The sequence below is a fragment of the Antennarius striatus genome, chromosome 8 (genome assembly GCF_040054535.1).
Source record: "Antennarius striatus isolate MH-2024 chromosome 8, ASM4005453v1, whole genome shotgun sequence".
In the NCBI taxonomy this organism is placed as follows: domain Eukaryota; kingdom Metazoa; phylum Chordata; class Actinopteri; order Lophiiformes; family Antennariidae; genus Antennarius; species Antennarius striatus.
In genome coordinates, this window is record NC_090783.1 from 17,250,404 (window position 1) to 17,276,124 (window position 25,721).

The window sequence follows — 25,721 nt, forward strand, 5'->3', positions numbered from 1 at the left end:
AGGTGTCTTAGAATTCACAACACAGATTTCCGGACTCCACACACACACACACACACACACAAGCACACTTCCAGCTAAGCCGTTGCTCCAACAGTCTTAAAGTGTGCGTGCCGGTGTGTTTACTTTTGAATATGAGTTAATAGTAGCTGCCTTTGAGCAGACCGGAGCCACGCTGCCAGGGTTGGCACGAAACCATTTAGCTTCAGCTTAGCTTAACTCAGAGACGACGGAACGGGACGGACTGGACAAGCTTATTAGGATTAAACTGTCCAAAGTGGAGTCAGATGAGGCCAGGAGGCTGCAAGCCTGGAAAAAAATCAAAACTGATTAAATCAAGGATTGAACAGAATTCATCAACAGAAGTTTCAAAACTTTGTGGTTTTCTTTTTAATTCCAGCTCCTCTTGACCTCTAGGTTAAAGAAACTACTTTTCAGCCTGTCCCGTTAGGGGTTGTCAAAGCGTGTCATTGTTTTTCATTTTTTAGATGAATGCTCATATTTGTTTGGCAAAGTTTTTAATGCTGGATGCCCTTTCTGCTGCAACACTCTGCATTCATCCGGGCGTGGGACTGGTCTACAGCTGACACTGGCTTCTGCCCCCGTAGGGGTGCGGATGCCAGCAGCCTGCATGCAAAGCATGCACTCTACCACTGAGCTACACCTCTGGCCCCTCTTGAATTCTGGGATAAAGGTTCAAATCCCTGTGATGCATTCAGGAATCAATACAACGTCTCTGTAAATGGATGGAATGTGGATAGTATCGGGAATTCCAACTCAAAGGCTGTGTCAGGGATGCATTTTTATTACCAGGCCCCTTAAACACACACACAAACACACAGACACACACACACACACACACACACACGTAAACACAACACAGTCTGATCAAATACCTGCACACGCTTGCAGCTGCCAGCCGACACGCTGAATTAGGTGAGGTCAGAAAAAAAAGAGAGACAGCTCCGTTCGATAACCTTTTCATTGTCTGCGAGCTGTTTTTTCTACACACACACACACACACACACACACACACACAAACACACCCACAATGAGATGGAAACTAAATGGATGAGAGAGAGATGAAGGGAAATGTTTCCGTCTTTGCCCTCATTTGTATCAATCACTGGCCGCCGTCTCCACCTCTGCTCCTCTTCCTTCTTCCTCCGACCCGCCGTCGACCCAAACACATCTGGCTTTGAGAGGAAGGGCAGCAGCCTCGAGCCGTCTCCAACTCTTATTAGTTTTTCTTTCCTTCCGTCTCACCTTTACACACACTTTCCCTGCCTGCCACCGCCACATCCCTTCTCACTCAAAAGCAGAACGACTTAGATTTTAATTTTGGACCTTTTCATTCCCGCCCTCCTCTCCCTCTTTCGTTCTGTCTTCATTTGTCTTCATTTGTCCTGAACGCCACCTCTCATGTCTGTTTGTCTCACAGGAATGGATGTCTCTCTCCTACGGTGAACTTGGTTGGAGGTCACTTGTTCCCTTCCTGATGCATCTCCCTCTGGAACCTACAGCTCAGCTAGAAAACATGTCAGGAAAAGTCCTGCAGAACTTTTTGTGACATGTTTTTCCTGTTGTGGCTCTCCGGCTGCCTCACAGTCAGACTTTGGTTTCTTTTCCAGAAAGTTTTCTTTTCTTTTCCTCTTCTGTTTATGAATCCAAGCATGTTGGAATATTTCACATCCAGCATTAGTCAGGTTTGACTTGGCCGTTACAAAGTCTGGCGAGTTGTGCGTGTGTGTGTGTGTGTGTGTGTTTGTGTGTGTGCATGTGAATGCTACTCACTGTATTGAAGTTCCAGACTCGCTTGAAGGAGAGCCTCTTCCTCAGGCTCATCCTGCTCTCCTCTCACACAGGAGGAAAACCTCTACACATCTGAACAACACCAATACACATGAACACACACACGCGTGTGCGGATGGAGCTCGCGAGGCCCGGATGGAGCCATGGCCCGGGGTCGGCGGTCACACACTCGTCTCAGAGCCGGCCTCAGCTATGCAGACAGTAAATATAAAGTCACAGCGTCCGCTCTGACAACATGGTGTATCACTCCCCCGCTTTCTCACTCTGAGAACTTAGCCCACAGTCTGACTGGGAAAGTTCCATTCTCTTGCAGACACACACACATTCACGGCTCAGTTTCCATAGTGACACGCCCCCTCGGGTAGCTCTTAAACAAGAAGGGGCGGGAACAAAGGTCAGTCTGCCAATCACGCTGCAGCACAGCCTGTACCTCTACCCCTCCACACACACACACACACACACACACACACACACACCTCTCCAACTCCTCTCCGTTCAAATCGCAAACAGGTTTAAGGTGTGAGCAAAAATTAAAAAAGCGAAGGATGTTTTCTAGTGATGTGCGAAATGATTCATCCTCTCTCGGCGTGTCATCGGCAAGAAGAGCGAGGGAGTGAAAGAGTTTATTCTCGTCTTCAAAATCATGTTTGTGGCTCGCTTGTGAAAAAAGGTCAGCGGAAGCAAATAAAGACAGGAACAGAAAACACACACACACACACACCTTCCAACACACACACAAAGGGTGCAATTGAACATGCACCAAGACCTTCAGCTGACACCTCTGCCTCCCTCCTGACTCCCCCGTTTGGGCAAAACGATTACAAAAAGAAAGAGTTCCTGTTCCTGCTCCTCATATAACATAGCAGGCAGACCCCCATGATCCCACTGTCCCCGTTGTGTGTGTGTGTGTGTGTGTGTGTGTGTGTGTGTGTGTGTGTGTGCGTGTGTGTGTGTGTGCGTGTGTGCGTGTGTGTGTGTGTGTGATTTAAGGCAAACACCTGACTTGAACTAACCCATAAATTAGTCTGGGCCGATGTGGTTGTTGAGCGGAGACGGAGGCGAATGGAGCCCCTTCGAAAAACTTTACACAATCAAAACAGGTGAGCAGTTACCTAAACGAGGCGGAACACATTTCCAATCTCATTGTTCAATTAAAAAAAAAAAGGAGTTGCCATAGAGACTGTTGGCCCAAATCGATATTCTCTCTACCCCCCCCCACCCCCCTTTTCAGGAGCTCAAGCACCAACTGAAGCATGGAGCTCAAAACAGGGAGCTGTTTTGTTGTTTAAGTTAATGTTAACCTTCCACGTCCCTGTATCATAGCAACAAAGCCCAAACACACACACAAACACACACACACATCAAAGTTGAAGCTCTTCTAAAGCCATCCCCTCTTCCATACCTCCCAACAGACTGGAGAGAACATTGAGTGACGGATGAGAAACCCGTCCTCAATTTCAGCCCAAAACGCATCAACCAACGGAGGGACAGAAGGACGCGCTGGGCGTCGACAAGAAATCTCCTGTCTTTACGGTCCCGTCCTGATGTTCTACTTCTGAATCCATTCTCTAAGTAACCCCGTGAGCCAAAGCAGGACTCTTTTGGTCACGGATTTCATAAAGTTTCCATAATAAAACCTCTTACAGCAACTTTTGATCAGATGAAAGACCTGAGAGCAACAATCACACTTCTGTTTCAAGCATCATCGTCTCAACAAAGGAACCACAGATACAGACCGGTTCCTCTCCTAGGCTCCAAAATAAAAGGAAAATATTCTCTTCTGAGATATCCAATATCAGAACCACAACAAGGTTACACACGGTAACACACACACATATGCCTGCACTATGATCCAAATAGACTCAGCGCTGCCCTCTGCTGTTGGAACAGAGATGAGGCACCTCGTGGATTTTGGTGAACCGAGACTAAAACTGAATATTTCTCCTAGTCAGACTTGTCCCAGTAGAATCAACAGGGAACCACTGATGTTTGAAGTGAATCCAGCAACACTATTTCATACCTAAAAACAGAAAAAAAAGTTCAACATCAATTATGCAAAAGCATGACTTCCTGAGACATAACTGCAGTCACCGACATTCAGGTGTGGAATGATTCAGGTGAGCCTCCGCCGCTTGACGTCCAACACTTTAACCCATAACCGGCTGATTTTTACCCGAGCAAATGTATTTACATGATTTCACTATGTTGCGTTTGTATGACTGTTGCGTCCCTCGGTAGCTTCAGCATTGCCTTTGACGTCATTGAACGTGTTTTCTTACCCAAAAGTACGCTTTTTCTGACAGACTCTGTCTTCACCAGGAAACTCAAATGTCCCAGGAATGGATGGACCAAAGACCAAGTTTCCAGTAAAATAGGATTTTTTTTTTAATCTCAAACTCCTTTCAGTCATTTTGAAACATTTTTCAGGGTCCTCCACATTAAACTTTTCTTTCATTTTATCAGACATGTCAAAGTCCAACATAAAAGAAAAACACTCTAATTTCATGTTGTCATATTTTGATACATTCTGATGACAAGTACTTGTATGTTGGGTAAAAATCCGCCGGCGTTAGTGATGGTGTTACTATTTTAAGCCACAGTGTTTGAGGGGTTAATGAGTTATCGATCTGGAGCGTTCAACCCCACAGATATCTGTCAAACATCACCAAAGCTGGTAGCGGTTAGCTCCGCGCCGTGAGTTAAACGCCATCAAAAAGAGGTGAGAGAAGTAAAGAGATGGGATTTAAAGAGATGAGGACAGACGTCTCACTCTGCTCTGAATCCACACGCACAAACACATAAAACACACACAGAAGAATGACTATCATACTGTAGTTTTTCTCCCCTCTGAGCCTCAGGAGTCCTTCAACATCAAGTGAATGCCCTGTTGTCTTTCAGGTCCTCTGGGCGTCGGGTCCAAATTAAATTTATGTATTTATTTAGAGAAGGACTTGGAAGATTTCGAATTGTTTCGACCCACTTAAACCTCAGCACGTGACCTGACAGGTACTTTTGTGTCACTCTGCAGCAGGTGTGTACACCTGACATGCTGTGGATTTCCAGTATTTGCCGATTCTGCAGTCAAACACTACAAGATTCTTCCCAAACAGGAAAGAGGACATGTCAACACTTTCGGTGTGGATGCACAGCGCTGTGGATCATCACTGTGGCTGAGCTACTGTGGAATACTGTCAGCACGTTGGACTCGCTGAAGGAAAAATAAGTTGTTGTGTTTGTTTTGGAAGCAGAACTGCAGCTGATGTGACTCCTGGCCTCCTGGGGTGTTCGGGATACAGGAGCAGCGTTGATCTTGATGCATCATCTGATTCTCCTCGTCCGAGATTCGCTGCTCCCAGGGGATATCACGAGGAACACGCACAGTCGGTGTACACACACAGACACACACACACACACAACAGGATATGTTGGTGAAATGGACATGGGCGGGGTTTAATTGGTAGCTGATTAGGGATTGTGCGTGTATGCGTGAATGCGTGTATGCGTGTGTGTGTGTGTGTGTGTGTGTGTGTGTGTGACCAAAGGGGTTGCAGGTCGCTCTTTTCTCACTGTTGTGTTTAATGACAAACGATCATTTGCTGCTTTTCAGCTCAGTGTCAAAAAAACCTTTTACTCATGTAAAGTTTACACCTTACACACACACACACACACACACACACACAACACACACACACACACAAACTTCCGCACACTATTTTTAAAATCAATCTTTAAAAAACTCTTTCAGAGCAAAAGTAAATTTAGTCTTTATAGTTAAACTGATGTGAAGGATCAACAGGTTCCCCTTTAACTCAGCCGAGACAAACAAACCCTGTTGATTGGTTACCTTGTGTCACATGATCAGCCAATCCTGAGTTAGATATATGATTTATGATTTATCTGTTCATTATTATCCTTTAAGGGTTGGAGCCTAACCTGGCTGCCATTAAGGTCAGCAGTTCATCTCTCTCTCTCTCTCTCTCTCTCTCTCTCTCTCTCTCTCTCTCTCTCTCTCTCTCTCTCTCTCTCTCTCTCTCTCTCTCTCTCTCTCTCTCTCTCTCTCTCTCTCTCTCTCTCTCTCTCTCTCTCTCTCTCTCTCTCTCTCTCTCTCTCTCTCTCTCTCTCTCTCTCTCTCTCTCTCTCTCTCTCTCTCTCTCTCTCTCACACACACACACACACACACACACTCACACATACATTTGAGCCTGACATTAACTTAATTTACACCTTTCACAACTATTTCTGGGCTGATTATTATAAATAGATCCTCAGGAACAGAAAACGATGGATGTTTTTACACATAAACCTTAAAAACGTTTTAAAGTCAAACCAAAAATAACCTCAGTTGTTACTTAAAGAACCGTCTGACCTGCACAGTGCAGGTCTGAAACAGTCACGACAGCGAATGCAGCCCGCATGCTGCATGTCAAATTACAGCGAGTGTCATCCTATGTAGGATGCATCACATGCAGGGAAGACACACACACACACACACACTCGTTCCAACATGCATGCACACACGTGTGCGCTCCTTCACTCACTTGATCAGCAGTGGTCTCAGAATCCACGCTCAAAGTTTGCTCCATGAGGGCAGGGGGGGGGGGGTAATCCTCAATGCGGTGCGTAAGACCCCTCCTCAGAACACATCTCCATCAGCGGGTGTCGGAGACCAACCGGGCACGCCTGATGGCTTTTAAATGACCGGATCGCTTCAGAATGTCGCCGTCGCTAGATTCCCCTTCCCTCTCACCCTCTCTCATCCCCCTCTTCCTCCTCCTCTTCCTCTATCGTCTCTCCCTCAACCCACCCCGGCGCGCTCCCCCCTCCTCTTTCTCTGCTTTTCCACCCACCCCCGTATAATTTCTATTCCTCCCACACTGCTTGTGGGCTGAGAGAGACACACACACAAACACACAAACACACAAAAATGCGGAGGCATGGCCGCAGAGGGAGACCCCTTACCACCCCCCCCACCGCCTCCCTCCAACCCCCTCCTCCAACTAAAATCAACACCAAGACGACTACATTCAGAGCTCTTCTGTCTTCTGCTTAGTATGTCTCACGTATGTTGGGGTGGGGGTGGGGGGTCAAACAGGAAGATTGTGAGAAAGATATGTAGAGAAAGTTGGGGGGGGGGGGGGCAGAGAGTGGTGATTAAGTTAAGGAGCATTCTTCAACTTGCTTGCAACACAATGAACGTATGAAAACACACACACACACACACACGTCCAGCCCATCCTCCACTTGGCATGAGGGTGAGGACGGCGGCTGATGAACCTCCTTGTTGTTTCCAGACGGCGCTCTGACCAGTAGCCAGGAGATCAGGACACAAACAGGAAGCGCCACGCCCCGACGGCCGGGGGTGGGGGTGGGGGGAGTTCTTTCAGGAAGTTCTCCTGACGTTGGCGAGGGTCGCCTTCAGGAGAATCCTGATCCGACCAATCAGCATTCATTAGCAGAATGCAGATGATTTCATTTTGAAAAATCATCTCAAGACTTGAGAAACTATTTGAGCACATGTCCGTCTTCCTGGGGAGTGTCAGGAATAATATGATCCTGTGTTTCTGAAGCCTGGTCAGATTTAAATATGTGATATCTCGACCGCAGCTGCCCCAAATGAACAGTTTCTCCGCTTTTTGGCAGCAGAAATGGCTAAAAAAAAAAAACCTCTTGGGTTCTGGTTTAATTTATAACGACTCATAATAACTTAAAACTTATTAGCGTTCCAAATCTTTCAGCTACGGCACCGATGAGTCAGAATTTGTTCTAGTCTGTCTTGACAGCTCTCTACCAGACGTTTAAAGAAAGACACGTACCGGCACTTCTTATTTTGGATCAAGAAGGATGTGCCTGTTGCCTAGCAACATTGACAGCTGATGTTGACCGTTGATGTCGAGGTCTTCCTTGAAAGCTGCGCAGCGGAAGCAACGGGAGGTAAAAAAAAAAAAAGACGCAGCGAGTCGAGTCGAGGCGCAGCAGTTGAGGCGACAAAAAGCCAACATCATAGTTGATTTACTGAATTTCATTTTCACACAACTTGATAAAAAAAACGTCGACACGTGTTCGGAAAGTTCAGGACTCCTGACGCTCGGACCTGTGAGTCTGGGAGGACGCTGGGGCCTGATTGGACAGGTGGCGACGCGTCGGTGCAGAACCCCCCCCCCCCTCTCCCGCTGCGTGCAACGCTGAATAAATAAAGTTTGTCTCCTGATTGAACACTGAGTCTTCTATCAGCACAACATCAGCGTTGAGGCAAAATTACACTGTGTTGGGTTATTTTTGGAACGTCCTACCCCCCTAAAATCATCTCCGCTGCAGTTTCTGCAGTTTCTTTTGTCCTTACTTGGCTAGAAGAAGTCCTCTCTGGAATGCTGTTGTGAACAAAAGGACTGGGAATTTGTGTCCCATAACTTCAGATGGAAATCAGTGATGGATCTGTTCACCGACGGAGGTCACGTGACGTAAAACAAGTCAAAGCATTGAGTTTAAATATAGGATCTCTTTGTCTTTGGGTTTTCCTCTTGCGTGTAAAATGACTAGCAAAGAGCACAACGTGCTGCACGGATGGACAAGCCTGTGTAAAATCAGATTTTTATAGAATATTCACTGCGTAAACAAACGATTCTTTGTCGTGTCTGTTTTTCATTACATCCTGTGAAACATCCACGACTTCTAATCTGTCAGGAAGCAGCGGGTTGCCAACCCGTCCTTATCGCTGCATCGTTTAGCGCTTATGTCTATGCATTCCACCTCTCAATGATCATTTGAAGATGTTCGAATTTGTCAGCCTTGTACCAGCGTAACCAACGGCAACCGGCCCTGTGTTGTTCAGGTTTCAGGCGTGAAGGTGCGTTAAGCTCAGCGGTGACTTCCTTCAGCTGCAAAATAACTTTAAAACGTGTCGCCTTCAAACATGTCATGTAAAGTTAGTCTGTGTGTCTTCATATGACCAGACAACACACACACACACACACACACACACACACACACACACACACACACAGGAAGGCAGATGTTTATACCCTTTACTGTTGTCATAAGACATTGTTTATCCGGCATTTTTATTGTGTGTTTCTGTTACCATGAACTGAAGAATTGCAATAAGACGCATCACAAGATAAGCTGCAACCCTCGAGCTGCGGCAGACACACACACACACACACACAAACACACACACACACACACACACACACACATACATATATACATACTGTATGGTACTGTGCACACACATCTAGTCGCAGCACTTTAGCTACAGTGTTTAGGCTGAAAGCTGACTCTGTGTGTGTGTGTGTGTGTGTGTGTGTGTGTGTGTGTGTGTGTGTGTGTGTGTGTGTGTGTGTGTGTGTGTACTGTTTGTGCCTTTGTGTTGAGATCTCACAAACAAAAAGAAAGGCATCGTGTTGAGCTCATTAGAGTTGCAGGCTGAAACACTGAACCCCATTACCACCACCCCCTCCACACACACACACACACACACACACACACACACACACACACACACACACCACCACCACATTCACCAACAGCAAACAAGCAAACACACATAACACACACAGACACACAAACACCCCAACCGCCCCCCACCAGTTTGACAACACAAAGCCCTCTCTGTTTGTGAACATCGCTGCATTGGGGGGGGGGGTTGAAGGTTCGGGGGTGAGGAGGAGAAAAGATGATGATGAGAGGAATTCTTCCACACATCCGGAGGCCAATCCAAGAACACACCCGGGCTAGACGTGGTTGTGGGTGCGTGTCTCTGACGTGTGGACCGACGCTAACGGTTCAACTCTAGAACATGAAGGTGACTCCAAACAACAGGAGTGTGTGACGCGTCCCGTCTGAAGGGTCAGTCACACCCTCTGATCCACTCCCAGGGCGCCCCGGTAACGAGCCAACGACGGAAGCGTTCGGCTTCCTTCTGATCACTATCTTAGGTCTGGTTCATCTCGCCTGCCGCCACCCACACACACACACACACACACACACACACACACACGTGACCATTAACCCTCAGCGCAAATACTTCACTGTATTTCCCATTCGATTGCCGTCTTCTTTTGTTCGCTTCAATGTTGAACCAAACTCTCAGAACAAGTTGTGTGTCTTCATCAGTGCGGTTGTGTCTATGTTCTGGAATCTTACATAACGTGAGGTCATTTCCTGCTATCGGAGCCCGACAAGACGCGCCAGCTCTCTCGTCATGTGACCACGTATGACCAGCTGAGCGTGGGCGCCACCGCCACGACTGATGGTAGATTGGGCGTATTGGGGTGTGTGAGTGAGTGTGTGTGTGTGTGTGTGCCCCCCCACCTCCAGGTCATCCAGAGAGCGGGCCAGGCTGAGGCGTTTGGAGCGGCCGAAGGAGCGTCTGGCCGAGGAGCGCTGAGGGAGGGGAGGGAAACCCATGGTCAGACCTCGGAAGCGACCGCCCTGAGGAGAGAGGAGCAGAGGATCAGTTAGGATCAGAAGGGAGACACAAGGGGGGACGGCAGGCTGGGGGGCCCCCAAGGCCCCTCGATTGAGCTGTTTGACTCCAAACTATGTGCCCAGTTCAAACTGAAACGAACCCGAAAGACATTCCACTTTTTCTTCATCATAACCTGTTTGTTGTCTGAGCGGCAGCTAAACAGACGCCCGTGACACACGAGCAGAGACGTGTGCGCACACACACACACACACACACACACACACACGCCTCTTTTTTTAAGATGCTTTTCTTTTTTTCCACTGGAATGTTAAATTCCACATGTGAGAGGCAGGAACAGCCCGTGTTTCTGCCCACGGCACCGGATCACCCTGATCAGGCTGGAACCAGCCGGCGGCGACCCGGAGCCCTAAATCGAGTTAGCACCCGGGTCAGCGAGGTTTATTGTCCAAAGCCATCTGATGGTGATGATGTCACCACGGCACACAGGCGGGGGGGGGGGGACCTTTTCACTGTCGTCCTCCGTCTCCAGTGAACGACAGAAACATTCTGATCCACTCTCTCCTCCTACAAATGGCATTTCACAAATTTGCCCCCGCTGTGGGGAGGAGTGGGTTTAAGTGGACCCCCGGCTGACTAATGAGCGATTAATCAACGCTGACAGGCTCCAGAGGCCCGACGGTGACACATGAATCCGAAAGGCTGATTAGCAGCAGGTCTTGTGAGCATTTCATCAAGATATGACCGCTGGTGTTGCCTGGATACCGAACCGATCCCGTGTCTGTTTGTGTGTCTGTGTGTGTCGCTTCGTTACACATGTGGGCAAATTTCACATGAACTCTGTTTAATAATCAGCCTCAAACAAGCCATCCTCTTTTTCTTTTAAGGCACTAAGGTGGGGAGCGATCAGGAGGTTTTATGGAGCTGGGGTTTGAATGAAGAAAGGGAAGTGAAGTGTGGACCTGACTCATCGCTGCCGTAGTTGTTTGTTTGGAGGGTTGATGCACCAGAGGATTTAAAAAACAAAAAAACACTCTCACTCCCTCTCTGACTGCACCAACACTGAATTTACAGAAGCCAAAAGTCTGAAAATCAAAAGGTGATTTAACACAATGAACAATCTGGGTTTGGCTTTGCGTGTACATGTGTGACATTAACACAATGAGTACATTTCATATTACTTTCTTTGAAGGACAAGAAAACTGTGTCTGAATTGTAAGGATGAATGAACGTAAGGTAACAAAGAGGGTTTTTAATTCTTCTCACATGAGAAATGATTTCCCTTGAGCAAGCTAGAGGGATGTGGAGGTGAAGCTGGTGAAACAGCGCCACCGTGTGGCCAATAATGACCATCACTCTCTGCCCATGTGCTGCCACTGCAGCCCCATCCAGGAACATGGATGTAACACATGTCCAACAACAGGGAGCGAGGTCGGTCCTAACAAAGTCACATCTGATCGTCGCAGCGGGATCAGTCGTGTTTTCAGAGCACAGCCAGTATCCACCTTCCTGTCCCTTCCTACACCCCCACCTAGTAAACACTTCCTGTGATTGTACCCGGAGGTGGCCCAGGACTCTGTTTTGTTGGGGGGGCTAGAACACCAGCCTCCTTCAGGGAGTCTGTCCGCTGGTTTTAAATATTTTAAGTAGAACTTTCCTGGTTGACTTCTGATCCTGTTCCCCTCAGCAGAAGAGGCTGATCCAGACGGAACCCAGTCAGACCGGATGTGTCCTTCACTCTGTATCTACTTCCATTTGCTGAGAGGAAATGATACAAGTTCTGCACAGGATCTTAATATGAATACAAATAGTGGACTAGAGCATATGTGTCAAAGTCAAGGCCCCGGGGGCCAAATGTGGCCAGCCACATCATTTTATGTGACCAGCTATAGCTTAAAAGGTAAGGGTGTAAAGATAAATAGGTCAAAAGTATGCTTTGACCAAAAACTGCATTTCCCACAATGCAGTAATTAAGCCCATTTTAACTCTGACACAAACGTTTTGAACAAAGTTAATGTCTTAACCTAACCTTAACCTTCTTTACTCACTTGGATAGTTTGATCCTTGATTGATGGACTTATGTGGGTTTCATAACCTGACAAGTTAAACTGTAAAGTTTGTAACTTAAATAAGTAATAAATTCAGAGTATTTTATCATTAGGGATTAGTTACATTTATTTTACATTACATTGAATTACATTTAGCTACATTGATAAGTTCCATCTGGCCCTTTGAGGACAGCCGTTATGCTGATGTGGTTTGACACCCCTGGACTAGTGGATGCTAATATAACCGTCTTTATTTAATGCAAAGAAAAAGCCTAAAGTGTTTGCTTCAGCCGGTGAACATCCAGCCATGCTGCCATACGGGTCTGACCGTGGGGGAAGCAGGTGGGTTTCAGGTGGAGGCAGGTGTCCCGGTGGTGCATAATACATGATCTGATACTGGAGCAGCAGATGAATAACTTATCATTGCGCTCGTACAAAGTCTGAGGACAGAGCCGACCGGGCGCTGCTGTCACGCCGTGAAAAACAGGGAGGGGGACCAGGTTGGCGGTAACGTCTGAAACGCGTCGCGTCTGAGAATACGCCAGACCCTCATTCGTTCAGGCCATCCTGCTCCTCACAGGTCCAATCAGATTGGACCTGTGAGGGTCTGAACGGGTTAAATCCCCGCTCTCATAAATGACGGGGTGAGAATGTGGAGGTGAGGAGAGAGATGAACGCAGACAGATTTATAGCCTCAATAAACCGTCGTCCTGGACGGTCTGGTCGGAGTAACTTTCCACAGCGGGGGTGTGTGATGGGGGGATGCTACCTGCTGACCAGGCTTCTCATCTCATAGACATTTTTAACACAACTCTTCCAAAAGGCCCACGTTCTGGCTGAACGCACGACGAGACAGACGGACAGATTTACAGGAAAATGAATGAAAAACACAGGATTAGACGAGAATTTCTCACCGAGACGTTTCCATCCCGATCCAAAACATACCTTCTTCTCCACCTCCCTTGCGTTCCGTTTCTTCTCCCTGTCGCCCCTCTCCGCTGCACCTCTCTCCCTGTCCCCGGCCCCGAACAGCTTCTTAGCCCACTCGTCTTTCTGAGCGGCCAGCCGGTGGGTGTGGGAGTGGGGGTGAGGAGGCGGAGGAGGAGGAGGAGGAGGAGGAGGAGGAGGAGGAGGAGGCTGGCTGCCTCCGGGCGGTGGCAGGTGTTCTCCAGGGGCCAGCGGGGCCCGGTAGCGATCGGCGGGGATCTTATTCATGGGTGGGGGGAGGGTGCTGCAGTTGGCTGATGACCATCCGTCGGTGGACTCGGCGTAGGACTCCTGGTCGCTGCTCAGGCCGTGGAGGTGCTGGTGCTGCTGACGCCAGTCCCTCAGCACATGGACCGGCAGCCACCGCTGCTGCTCCACCCCCACCCCCACCCCCCCACTCCCTCTCTTTTCTCCTCCCACCACAGATCCTCCCCGCTTCCCTGGTGGGTAGTGGTGTGGGTGGACCCCCCGAGCGTGCCTGTCATGGTGGACCGAGGGGAGAGGGTGGGGAAGGTCGGCCAGGTGCGGGTCGTGACGGTAGTGGCCGTTTCTCAGAATGGGCGGCGGCGGAGGAGGAGGCAGGGGGTGGGACGCCGCTGCTCCGAGGGTGGGGCTCCAGGCTTGCTGGGAGGAAGGTGGGCTGTCCCAGTGGCGCGGCCCCGAGGCGTGGTTGTGGGTCAGGGGCCCTCCGAGGTCCACCAGCAGCACCCTGTTGCTTTTCTCTTCGGGTAGAAAGTTGCCGATGCCGCTGTCGCTGTTGCTGCTGGTGCTGTGGTTCTGCTGCGCGTCGTTGTCCGGGTCGTGGAAGGCCCTGGCCCGGACCCCCTCCATGTTGTCCCCCATGTCCCGGTAGAGGACGGACACAAACTGCAAGAGCGGCTGGGAACTGGACGGGAATTCCAGACATCCTCCTGTGTCTGGATCCGGAGTGCACTCAAAGCCGAATCTTCGAGCGACGCCTAAATGGACCTGAGAAAACATCCGAGGACGTGAGAACGTGAGGACGCCCCCGCCTGAGAGAAATCGCTCCTTCATCTGCGACACGTCCGGCTTTGCATACCTGATGATGACAGAGTTCCGGGTCCACGATGAACACGTGACAGGAAGTCCTCAAGCCGCCCTCTTCGTCTCGCCCGCGGCTGAAGTGACAGTCGTCGTGGTCGTCGGTGGCCTGCATGGTGACCAGTCCGAAGAAGCGGCGGTCGTCGGGGCAACAAGCGCTGAAGGCTAGTTTTTCTGCGGGATACGTGGCCAGAATCTGACCTCTGTCGCTGCACAGACGGACGCTGTCATGCATGACCTGGTGGGAGATCGTAACGAGAAGGGATTAACAATGACAGGAAGTAAACCTGACGTTTATAACTAGGTTAAAAATACAGGCAACGAAATCATCCAGTCGCACCTTCATCAGGACCAGAGAGTGGATCTTCTGCTCGGCCCGGAGGCGCCTCATGCTGCATCTGATGGCTTGCAGGCTGTCGTTCTCCAAGCTCGTCCCGACGGAGGCCAGCTCGATGGAGCCCAGGTAACCGACGATCATCCCCACGTTTAGGATCCCCTCGTTGGGCTCCAGGGCCAAGTTTCCCCCGTCTCCCACATCCAAGTCTTGCCCTTCGTGCTCGTGAAGATGGAGATGACGGAAATCTGAGTCCAGGAAGACCGAGTCGTCATTCAGAACCTGGGCCATCTCCTCTTCGGAGAGCAGGTTGGGATTGCTCTGCGAGCGGGAGGAATTCCGATATGGAGGGAATTCCGGATCGGACGGTGGGCGTGGCTTGGATGCTGAGCTGGCGCCCGGCCTGTCCTTGTCTGAGCTGCTGGAGGAGTGACTGGAGTTCTCAAAGATCATGTTAAAAATTCCCCCGGACTGCAGCTCCGCCACCACTTTCTCTGCCCTGTTAATGCCCAGCTGCTTAGAATCCAGTTTGGATTTGTACCATCCCCCACGGGCTCCACCCCCTGACCTGCTGTTATTGTTATTGTTAACACTGTTGTCGTAGAAACCATCCAGCTCATCATCACTAGAGCATGAATCCAGGTAAGACGCCGCCGTGGTATTGCTGCCGTGGTGACGGCTTCCAGCTGCTCGTTGGTGGTGATGGTGCCGCCTGTGACGCTGTCCCTCGGCGATGGCGAGCTTCAGGACACCCGAGCAGCGTCCGATCAGCTTGACCACGTCCTCGTGGGACGCCTTGGAGACGTTGATGTCATTGACGGACAGGATATAATCCCCGGAACGCAAGCCCACGTAGTCCGCAGGGCTCCCTTTAAGGATGCAGCTGAGGATGCAGGGACTTTGCCCTGACAGCGTGAACCCATACCCCGTTCTGCCCCTGGCCACCTCCACGGCCCGAATGCGAAGCTGCTGATGGCAGGAGGACGGCGGCGGAAGTTGGGCCACGTTCATCCCACTTCCACCACATGTACGTCTTTGAGACGATGAATCCACCTGTCTGAACATTGTGCCAAGGAATTTCCTCTTGTCCATTGATTCAGCTGGTTTCAACCGGTCATCATACACACCCGGGCGATGCTCAGGCAGGAAGATGGGACGTACCCGACGCCCGTCCTCTGGACCACTCTCTGGACTGATGTGGGAAAGCTAGCAGCGGTTCTAAATCCAACAGTGAGGTGAAAGTTTGGCCTCGATTCTGGCGCCGCCTCGCTACTGCGGCGTTCCCATGCTGGTGTCAACCTGCTGGCCCGGTCACCTGCAGCACAACACATCCGTCAGTCAAGAAAGCCTTCACCGCCTGAAAATGATTGTGTCTACCTGAACTACTGCCTTTATTACAGAATCAAACAGTCTGCCTGGATTAAACAATAACTAATAACAAGGACCAATGCAGCCACAGACTGCGACATCCCGCGACGCCCCTGAATTCAAAATTTTACCCTTAAAGCTGACCTACTGTCATTGATCAAAGCAGTGGCCTTCTCCCTCGTCTTCTGCACGCTCCAGTTCCTGAGTGTGCAAAAGTTGAAATTTGACCTTGACCTAGTTTTCTCAAGGTCGAGGTCGTCATCTCATTTTCATCCCCTTTGCTGCCCGAGTAATGTGCTTTTTATTTCATCTTTCTATCTATTTCTGCGAAGATATTTGGTGGACAAACGGACGGACGAACACACAAACACTGACAATTACAATACAGCGGGATCTAATTAATCGGGTTTTTTTTTTAAATGTTCAAACATCAGAGGAGAGGCAGCGGTAGTGATTATTAATGCTGTACCGACAGCTCGTGTGTTAAGGGGAGGGGACATCACCTGGTGACACCTGTGTAGGGCGGAGTCTGCGCTGCTCCGTCCAATGAGAGCCGGGCTTCACTAAAGGGGCGTTATAACACCTGACAGGTACACAGGTAAGTCTGATCCAGCCCGCAGCGACTCGACGGTAACTACACCGGTGACTTCCACACGCCGTTGTCTTTCTCTGGTCCCGTTGTCCCTCCAGCTGTTCGCTAACAGGGAAACATTCGGGAGAGACGCGGTAGCTTTAGCCGAGTTCACGTTAGCTCACGCCTTCCTGTTAGCTTAGTTAGCCGTTCGTGCTAGTAAAGCGACCGTTTATGGCGGCCGATGTTAAAAGACGTTGTAAATTAATTTTTTTGTCACTTTACACTCAGACATGCGCGTTTTTTACTCGGTTAATAAGAGTTAAGGAAAAGTTTCTTGCCGTCTCTTGGTGTTTGGAGCGCACCCACCCGTGCTGACACGGTAGGCCCGCCCCCCGATTTCCAGTCCTGAGGAATGTCGGTCTGTAACTATGGCAACATAGATGTACACAAGACTTTCCGGGCCTGTCATTGGTTGTCCGGGTCGTCAGTCATAAGTGAACAGTTATGTGGATAAAGTTGGGAAAAAGTTAGTTTGAGAAATCACAGATAAAATTAAAAGAGTTCTAGTTTATTCCGCAGGTGTCAAAGCTCCAAGTCTGCTCTTAAAAATTCCGGGAATGTTCCGGGGAACGAAAGACAGTCATTGTTTTTTTAAGGTTTTTGGTTTTTTGGTTTTTTTTTTACCATCATGCAACACAACAGCTGGTCGATACGTCTGAGTCGCCCTGCAGGGATAGCTATACTGTCGTTAGAGGTGGATGTGCGTCGCTTTTTAAAAGTGTTTGTCGGGGTGGGTTCACGCGTGGGGAGCGGAATAAAGACTTACTTGTCGGTGCGAGAGGCCGATGACGCGACGGCTGCTCCCATAGTTCAGTAGCTGGGGTTATTAATGTCCACTCAGGGGCGATGAGTAAACAAAAGAAAAGCTGCACCATCTGGTGGAGTCAGCCTTAGGAGGAGGACAGGAGGAGAGGGGGGGGGTGTGCGCACAGGGGAGGAGGGGGAGTGTTCCTGATCACCCGTGGAAACCAACTCACTAAGTGTTGATGGAGTGTCTGAAACAGTTTGACTCCACATAAATAACAGATTGATTCATGCTTTTGTTTTTTCTGGTTTGCAGAGTTGGATTGATCTGCAGGAGGACGACCTGTCAGGTGATGTTTGATTTTAGAAGTTGTATTTTAATTTCCAATCAGAAACGACAGCTTGATGTTGGATGAGATGCGTCCATCTTTCACCTGATGGTTATAAATGTTCTGTTTTGCAGACATGATGGATCCCACGTTGGAAGTGTGAGGCTACCTAATGTGTGCATGAAGATTTCAGCTCGTTGTTGCTTCATGAACCAGATGGCAGTTTTCTGCTAATCTTGTTAATTCTTTTTAATCATGAATCACCTTAGTAGGTGCGATAGAACAAGAGGAGCATATGCTTTCATTCTGTGGTAATTAAAAGGTAAATGATGAGGTAATTACCGCATGGCTGAGAATAAATTAGACTAAACTCTGAGTTCAGACGACCTGCTTAAGTTAGTCTGACAGGCTTCAGATGCAAAATCCAACAATAAAACTTCAATCACTGAGAAATCGTGCAGTTTCTTAGTGATTCATTCCCACCACAGCTTGACCAGGATTTGGGAGGAAACATGTTCTTCCTCACAGGGAGGGTGAAGCAGAGTCCCAGAATATTCAGCTTGGTTCTGTGGTTCTGTTTCAGCCTTCATGTTTAGAACGTCACATCAATCTCCATTTTCTCTGAGCGTAGGAAATACAGTTCACAAACTTGCAAAATGACATCTTTAAATAATTTATTATTTTCTACAACAGGCCGTAAGCAGTGATTCATCTTTAAAATCTGAAAAGGAAACATACATTCTTCTTTCAGTTCTTTTAAAGAAATTGCAAAAAAAACACCCTGATGTGATGGAGACTCCAGATGGAAGAGATTGTAGAGAGGATTTGCATCCTTCATGTTTTTTAACTGGTCTTCCTCTGATGAGAACATCCAGCTGATCTCAGCGCATGACGACCAACGTCACACAACGGCTGCTTCATCAGAACCAAATCAGTGACTGAGATGTGGAACATAAACAGGCTGAATGGAACACTACCTCTGTCCATGACCTCCTCACCCATTTACCACAAACTACAGATTTCTGGGGTAATCGTATTACACCCCCAGCAGGGGTCCCCAGTTATTCTTCCCTCATGTCTAAAGAGGGCAAGCTGAAATTTTTCTCTTTCCTGTTTACATTATTTAGCACAGAAACCTCATCCTGAATTTGTTTAAAACACCAGTTTAAAGAGTCTGGAGAAACTTTATTCTGGCATTGGAATTAAAAAAAAACTGCAGAGGACTTTTGTGTGAATGCATTGCTTCAACTTGAGCAGAGGGAAGACGGTCACAATGCTTTCAAGGTTAGAAAGCGTGTAGAACACACCAACACAAATGGAGGCTCGTAAAAGCAAAAGCCGTCGCTACCCCACACACCCTCTGATTGGTCTGAGCTGCTGGTCAAAGGTTTCAAGGCTCCCTTCAGATTGTATGGAATCTATTCTGCCGTCATGGCGACCGTATCCGTGGAAATACTGTAGTAACACACACGCAGGGAAATAGAACTCTGGGCATGCTGTCAGTGTACAGGACAGAGATTGTCGTTATCTAAGGCAAAGTGAACGAACGAGTGACGCCGCCCAGCACGTTACCAGGAACGTCGAAGTCAAGTGTCTGAGAAAATAAACCTGGAGCTTCCTGCACTCTGCTGCACTGTTCAGTGTGTGTGTGTGTAAGACAAAAGAAAGACATTTACTTCTTGTCTGTTTTAAGAGCTCTCATCTTTACAGTCATTTGATCATGCACCATGGCTTTTGATATTACTATACACTAAGTTTTTACAACATACAAAGTTGAACTCCACCCACAGAGGACTCCAGTCTCAGAACAACAGTCACACCTTACATCCTGAGAATTAAAAGTACAACAAATGGACCGGCGGAATCATTCAGGTGCACGGGGAGGATACACGCCTTGAATAATTGGTTTCTGTTTAATAAAAAAAAATAAAGGGACAAAAGGAATACAAGCAACATAAAATCATAAAAAAAGACTTCACTGCAGTTCAGTTCTTCGACAGCTTCGACCAGCAGTATATACACAAGTTCACTTAAAACTATGACTCTGTTTTGAAACATTTTTTTTCTTGATTTCTCGGCGCCGGCCAGACGTTTGGACTCAGTGAAGGGGGCGTGTCCAAACCTCTGGCTAGGACTCGGTATACCTGTCTGGTCCTTGGACCTCCTGGATCCGTGCAGATGGCTGCACAGGTCCAGCACTTGTAACCTACTGAGTGCAAACAAGTCATCCTTCCTGCAGTAATAAATAGACTTCCAGTCATCATTCAGAAGAATCACCGATGGTTCTCACTAAGTATTTGCGTCACTTGTTGACAACATTAAGCAGGCGTTTCTAACCCTTGTTTCAGGCTGCTGTGTCTCCAACAGGCCTTAAGCGCTCAAACTAAATGCACTGAAAAATAGATGCATTGAAACTTTAAATATATAGTAAATACTTTGTATTTTTCTAAGTTCTCTATTTTGCTTTACTGACATCACAATACTCAAGCAAGTCCTCACATAAAAATCAATAAATCATGTGTTTGAATAATATTTCGACTTTTGAATCAAGGTGCCGTCACTTATCTGGATCACTGGTGTCCAGGTGTGTGTGTGTGTGTGTGTGGGGGGGGGGGGGGTGTCAGCCAGTGTTCTTCATGTTGGTGCAAATTAATCTACATCCTACAAGTCAGATTTACTCTGTTTAGAGGCCACTGAACGCATCGTGCTGCTTTTTTACCAATGAGGGAGCGGATGGGACGAGACGACAGATTCTTCTAATGAAACTTTCTGTTCTTCCTCTTCGTCACAACTAAAGAGCAAGGTGTACATTTCACTCGCGCTACACATTCCTCATCCGAGCCAGGTCCTCCGTCCCCGCTGCTTTCTCCGGGTCCTCCCGTCGGCCTCAGAGGGACGTGTCCTGGTGGATGGACTGCAGGCAGCCCAACAGCTGGTGGTACGGGCTGCCTGGGGAGGCCACCGTCTCAAAGACGGACTGGAAAGCCCTGCGGTCCAGCTCCTCATCGATCTGGTGCCGGTAGAAATCCATGGCCACCAGGCAGAACAGGTTCACGTCCACCACCTCGCTGGAACCCATCCGGCTGATCACGTGTGGCAGGCTTGTTGAGGGCGAGGGGGGGTCAAGGTCAATAAACCTCAGTGTGTGTTGGACAAGTTGGACATTGAAGTTGAGACATTGATTCTAAGAGGAAGGATACAGGGCTGAGATCCACTGGGACGTGGACGCCGACACGAAGAAGCAGGAGAGGCTCCACATGGCCATGGCTACCGGCGTCCTCTGGGTGAAGTTGGATAAGGACAGCAGCACCCAGTCTCGCACCATGGAGGACTGGCCGGTGGCGTGGAGGGTCTGGAACACCTAGAGGCAGGCGCAGAGCAGAGGGGATCAGGTCGCTGTTCGGAAAAACCAATCTGCTATCTAAAGGCCTTCTGTCGAGTCGTTTCTGTATTTCTAGCCTCAGTGGGTGTCGTCTAAAAAAAGATGACATCTCTAAACATATTTTGCATTTCGGTTGAATCATGCTGCTTCAAATTTCCTTTGTCCTTTATTCTACCCCGCTAGAAAACAATGGGGAAACCACAGTCTCTGGTTTATGTTGCCATGACAACATATTGTCACACTGATCAACAGAAAAGCTGCTGGGGCCGCCAGCAAAGAACAAGGAACGTGATATACCAATAAAAAGAATACAAATCACGTCTCATTTTTTCCACCTGAGCGGTGAAAACATTTCCCGCCTTTCGGCTGACCTTGTAGACGACAGTCGCCATGAATTGTGGGTAAGGCTGCTGATTTGACAGGAACTCTCCGATGACCTTATTCATGACGTCTTGCGGTGGAAAGAAGTCATCCAGAAACTGGGGCAGAATCCTGGACACCACCCGAGCCTCACTGGGTAAACCTTTCCGGATCCTGCAGGAAGGAAATCCCAAGTGGAGCAAATGGGACAAGAACTCAAACTGAAAACAGTTTTTTTTATTTTAAAAGATGTTCAACTAATTTCTACAAAACTCCGATTGGAGGGGTGCATGGATCGGCAGAAACATGCACAAATGTGTGCTTCAAATAGCACAAAGGTGACGGACGTGTGTGTGTGCGCTCCTAAGACCCACAGATCTGTTTGTGACTCTGGTATAACAGGAGTGTGTGTGTCTGTCCTCACCTGTCGAAGAGCACTGAGACCCTCTCCATGGCAACAATGATCGACTCGCTGTCGGGAGCTTGAGGGTCAGAGAGGGCGGGGCGGCTGGCGGGGCTGGCCTTCTCCTTGCCTGAGGAGAAAGCCACATGACCCCCCGTGACGCCCACCGCCTCTGCTACAGCAGAGCCGGAGTCAACCTGACCTCTAACCCCTGTCACGTCTGAGCCAGACGCGAGCACCGCTGAGAGGACGAGAGGGGGGGGGGTGATAGGGTGGGGGTTGTCATCGGGCGGAGCAGTGGGGGAGAAGTTAGAGTTGGAGTACGGTCACTGATATCACAAGATTCAGATCAGGAATTTTTTTTTAAACTTGAATGGAAAATTGGTGAAGTTCTGAGAACTTCCTCCAATGAAATCAAACTGGTACCAAACGGATTTGGGTTCTACGGGTTCGTTATACTCTAGATTAGAGACGTGTTGTTCAGCCAGGAACCAGTTAAAAACATTTTTCATGCTACGAGAGTTAAAAGTTAGTAGAGGCTGACGTAGGGGTTAGAGGTAGGGTGTACCAGAGGTCTGTCATCTAACACATGTCCCACATGCAGGAGGCGAGCAATAAACAGCTGGTTAGAGCTCTAAGAGACCCGCCGCGCTGAAGAGAGCCCTGATAGAGTCACTAGTATGAGTCACCATACATATGGGGAAACAGAAAGGAAATGGGATGCAGCCATTCTCTAGTGGTTACAAGTCTGTCCATTAGTTTAACACCACAGCTCCAGTGAGGACTAATGAGGTGGACTAAACCATCTACGTGCGCTGGCGGGTTTGCAGATGATCCAATCGGGTTGAAGTGTTTCTTACCGGTGTACATGCAGGTCAGCATGAGGCCCAGAGCGGCCATGGCTCTGTGCGGCGACGGCATGTTGACTCTGTCCACGCTCAGTTTGACCAGCGCCTCTCCATCCACGCGAGACAACTGCTCCGACAGCAGGAGGCGCTCCAGCCCACGCAGTACGCAGTGGTAGATGACTGAAGGGGTGGAGTCCTCGCTGGCAGACACCATCACCCCACACAGCTGAAAGATGGGACGCAACTGTCATCAGCAGGAACAGCTGCCAATGCTTCACATAACGCTGGCTCAGAAGGAAATACCTCTGACTGAAGTAAAAATCATTTGTCTTTGCACTTTAATCCTTCATTATTTGATATTAATCTTTATCTGTCGGTCATCATTTACCTGAATGACTGCAGCCATAAACTCGGAGCCTACATCCAGAGGGTAGTTCTCCATCATGTAGAAGGCCACTGCACACATCACCAACACATGCTGCTGGTTCTGCAGGTTCACACAGCTACAGGGCAGGAGGACGAGACATTCACAGTTAGATTCAGGCAGACAAGCTAACGGGAACGCGGTTGTAATGCGAATGGCGCCATCTAGTGGCCACATTCTGAATCGCGCACTTGTCCCGGTCAGCTGACTACATCCCGCTTCAAAGGGGTGATGAATTGTAATTGTCAGTGTTCGTCCGTTAGTCCAAATATCTCAGCAACCGTTGCAGATAGAAAGATGAAACAAAAAACAAATTACTCGAGTGGCAAAGGGGATGAAAATGAGATGATGATCTTGACCATGAGAAAACTAGGTCAAGGTCAAATTTTAACTTTTGTACACTCAAGAACTGGATAAGATAGAAAAACGAAGAAGGCCAGTGTGAGTAAAACCATAGATCAAAGCAGTAGCTTTGATGTGTGACAGTAGGTCAGAGCACTAGCTTTGATCTTTGACCTATGCCAGTAGGTCAGCGTAAAATTTTTAATTCAGAGGTGTCGCGGGATATCGCAGACTACATTGGTTCTTGTTTTGTTCTGCGGACAGAGCGGTACTCACTGGGCGATGGCCCTCAGGTTGGACAGCAGGTACTCGGAGACGGTGGGGATGAGTTGCTTGGCCGTGTCATCCAGGAGGTCACACTCCAACACGTACAGGACTCCATGCAGAGCCCCCATCCGGCTGGGCAGGTGGGTGCTGCGCAGGGTCGTCTCCAACAGGCGACACACAGGCTCTGCTATTGCTTTGTCCTAACAACACGCATTCAGAGTTTTAATACGCTGTCGAATCAAATTGGAGACAGACGACACAAACACGCCGCATCGCTCACCATGCCCAGCACAGCGGCAGCTTTGCAGATGGCAGGCACCAGGTATTGGTTGAGGATTTCATCCTCTGGAGGATGAAGCTTCTGCAACTCCATCAGGGTGGAGAACATCATGTCGAACTGATTCCTCTCTGTGAACAGGTCCGACACCGCCAGCAGCTAGACAGAAGCATCGCAGAGAAGCTTTAATTGACTCCGTAAAGAACAGCAGGAGATCGACTGATGTGGACAGCCTGCAGCTCACCGATCGGACCACCTCGCTGATGAGGATGGTCGGGGTCCTCCTGTGGCTGGGGGATCCCGGGATGAGCCACTGGCTGTAGAGCTCCAGGAGGAACTGAGAACACGAGTGAATGTCCACACCTGCACGATGCTTCCTGTAACCCAGACAGCCAAAGGTCAAAGTGTTGACTCGTTTGGTTGATGGCTCAATTAGTCTGAGCTAATATGAAGTGAAGTGAATTTAATTTGTGTGACCTGGAGTTGATGGGAGACAGGGGTGGGGAGGTGGGGGCTGGAGTGTCTGCTTCATCTTCTTCATCCTCACCCCATTCCTCCTCTCTCAGTGGGGTGATGTTGTTACCCAACCACACTGAGTGAATGGAGACCTGGTGAGAAGAAACACATTTCACTTGCCGCCACTTGAAACCTTCATCTTCATCCACCTCTTCCTGTCTCTATCACGCGTCCCTTACTTGTCCCAGCTTGTAGTCCATGTTGCCCATCTCCCGCTCGGTGTTGATCTGAAGCAGCAGCTTTTCGTGGCTGATCAGCGTTCCAGCTGAAACAATACACACAAATGAGCGGTGCACGTTTTTTTTTTGTTTTTTTTGCTGCATCTGTTGATGAACGTGGACCACATCTCACCAGCTGAGGCTGCAGACAGCGAGGGCACAGGGTCCCAGGCGTGGTAGGGGTGATGTGTATGGACGTTGTCTCTCTTTGACACAAGAGACTGAATCTCTCTCTCCACCTCCCCCCGGATGACTGCAAGTTTCCTTCCAAACCTGGGGAACCCACACAAATAATCTCAAACCTTTGGCGCGTTTATTCTTTTGTCTTGTTGTTCCTTTGGCACAAAAACGCCCATGAGGATCAGAAACACTTCTGTTTGTTGTTACTACAGATTACATGCAGGAACGGCTGCATAGCTACCGTGTTTCCAGGGCTTTGAGGCTTTTGTTGCGGGGCTGCTGTTCCAGACAGCTGACTGCAGGGTTGCCAGCAGTGGGCAGGGTCATGGCACTCAGCACCAGGCTAGTGATGGCCTGCACTGCTAACACATTTAACTGGGTCCGCTCCAAGTCCTCCTAGAGGCAGAACAATCACAAAAACAACGATAAAGACGGGTCGTAACAATTGAGATGCGACTGATAGAACAGATCATCATTTTATTCAGTGTGGTACTGAGGAGTCACGACACAGAATGCACCACTCGTGCTGATACAGCCATCAAGAGGTCAAATCAATGTCACAAAGCAGGAGCATCTACGTTTACGTACCTCCTGCTGAGTCTCCTCCTCCTGGTCCATGGTGATGGGTTGGGTGACCAGCACCCCCAGCAAAGTGGCCCAGGTCTCCTCAAACTGAGTCCTGCTGCTCCAACCTAAACATGAAGTAAGAAATGTTTGTCAGATGTCAAATAAAACATGGATTGTCAAAACAAAGATGGGAACCG

The 25,721-nt window shown here is 48.8% G+C and overlaps 2 protein-coding genes and 1 long non-coding RNA gene across 8 annotated transcripts in view; 1 reads left to right on the plus strand and 2 right to left on the minus strand.

The window, feature by feature from the left end:
• The window catches only part of rgs12b (regulator of G protein signaling 12b), a 32,734-nt gene extending 15,183 nt beyond the window's left edge, over nucleotides 1-17,551 (minus strand). For 2 of the 4 annotated variants that reach the window (XM_068321129.1, XM_068321133.1), the window contains exons 1-5: nucleotides 17,434-17,551; nucleotides 14,672-15,980; nucleotides 14,330-14,569; nucleotides 13,228-14,238; nucleotides 10,120-10,239 (exon numbers count right to left, since the gene is read on the minus strand). In XM_068321129.1, the coding sequence (XP_068177230.1) occupies nucleotides 10,120-10,239; nucleotides 13,228-14,238; nucleotides 14,330-14,569; nucleotides 14,672-15,757 (2,457 nt within the window). In that variant the 5' untranslated portion in view covers nucleotides 15,758-15,980; nucleotides 17,434-17,551. Of the gene's footprint in view, nucleotides 1-10,119; nucleotides 10,240-13,227; nucleotides 14,239-14,329; nucleotides 14,570-14,671; nucleotides 15,981-16,536; nucleotides 16,671-16,945; nucleotides 17,003-17,433 lie in introns of those variants that run through there. The other 2 variants (XM_068321130.1, XM_068321131.1) reach the window with 2 other exon arrangements.
• On the plus strand, nucleotides 16,631-18,222 carry LOC137599900 (uncharacterized). Its single transcript, XR_011036887.1, has 3 exons — nucleotides 16,631-16,663; nucleotides 17,728-17,761; nucleotides 17,875-18,222. It is a non-coding gene; the product is annotated as an uncharacterized lncRNA (long non-coding RNA).
• Nucleotides 18,223-18,422: 200 nt separating this feature from the next.
• htt (huntingtin) overlaps nucleotides 18,423-25,721 on the minus strand; it is a 31,219-nt gene continuing 23,920 nt past the window's right edge. For 2 of the 3 annotated variants that reach the window (XM_068321127.1, XM_068321126.1), the window contains 14 exons: nucleotides 25,546-25,649; nucleotides 25,199-25,353; nucleotides 24,911-25,050; nucleotides 24,739-24,824; nucleotides 24,521-24,651; nucleotides 24,288-24,420; nucleotides 24,047-24,202; nucleotides 23,776-23,966; nucleotides 23,122-23,236; nucleotides 22,746-22,959; nucleotides 21,907-22,126; nucleotides 21,494-21,656; nucleotides 20,941-21,101; nucleotides 18,423-20,841 (listed from right to left, as the gene is read on the minus strand). In XM_068321127.1, coding sequence (XP_068177228.1) covers nucleotides 20,628-20,841; nucleotides 20,941-21,101; nucleotides 21,494-21,656; nucleotides 21,907-22,126; nucleotides 22,746-22,959; nucleotides 23,122-23,236; nucleotides 23,776-23,966; nucleotides 24,047-24,202; nucleotides 24,288-24,420; nucleotides 24,521-24,651; nucleotides 24,739-24,824; nucleotides 24,911-25,050; nucleotides 25,199-25,353; nucleotides 25,546-25,649 — 2,183 coding nt within the window. In that variant the 3' untranslated portion in view covers nucleotides 18,423-20,627. The remainder of the gene's footprint in view (nucleotides 20,842-20,940; nucleotides 21,102-21,493; nucleotides 21,657-21,906; nucleotides 22,127-22,745; nucleotides 22,960-23,121; nucleotides 23,237-23,775; nucleotides 23,967-24,046; nucleotides 24,203-24,287; nucleotides 24,421-24,520; nucleotides 24,652-24,738; nucleotides 24,825-24,910; nucleotides 25,051-25,198; nucleotides 25,354-25,545; nucleotides 25,650-25,721) is intronic. The other variant, XM_068321128.1, reaches the window with a different exon arrangement.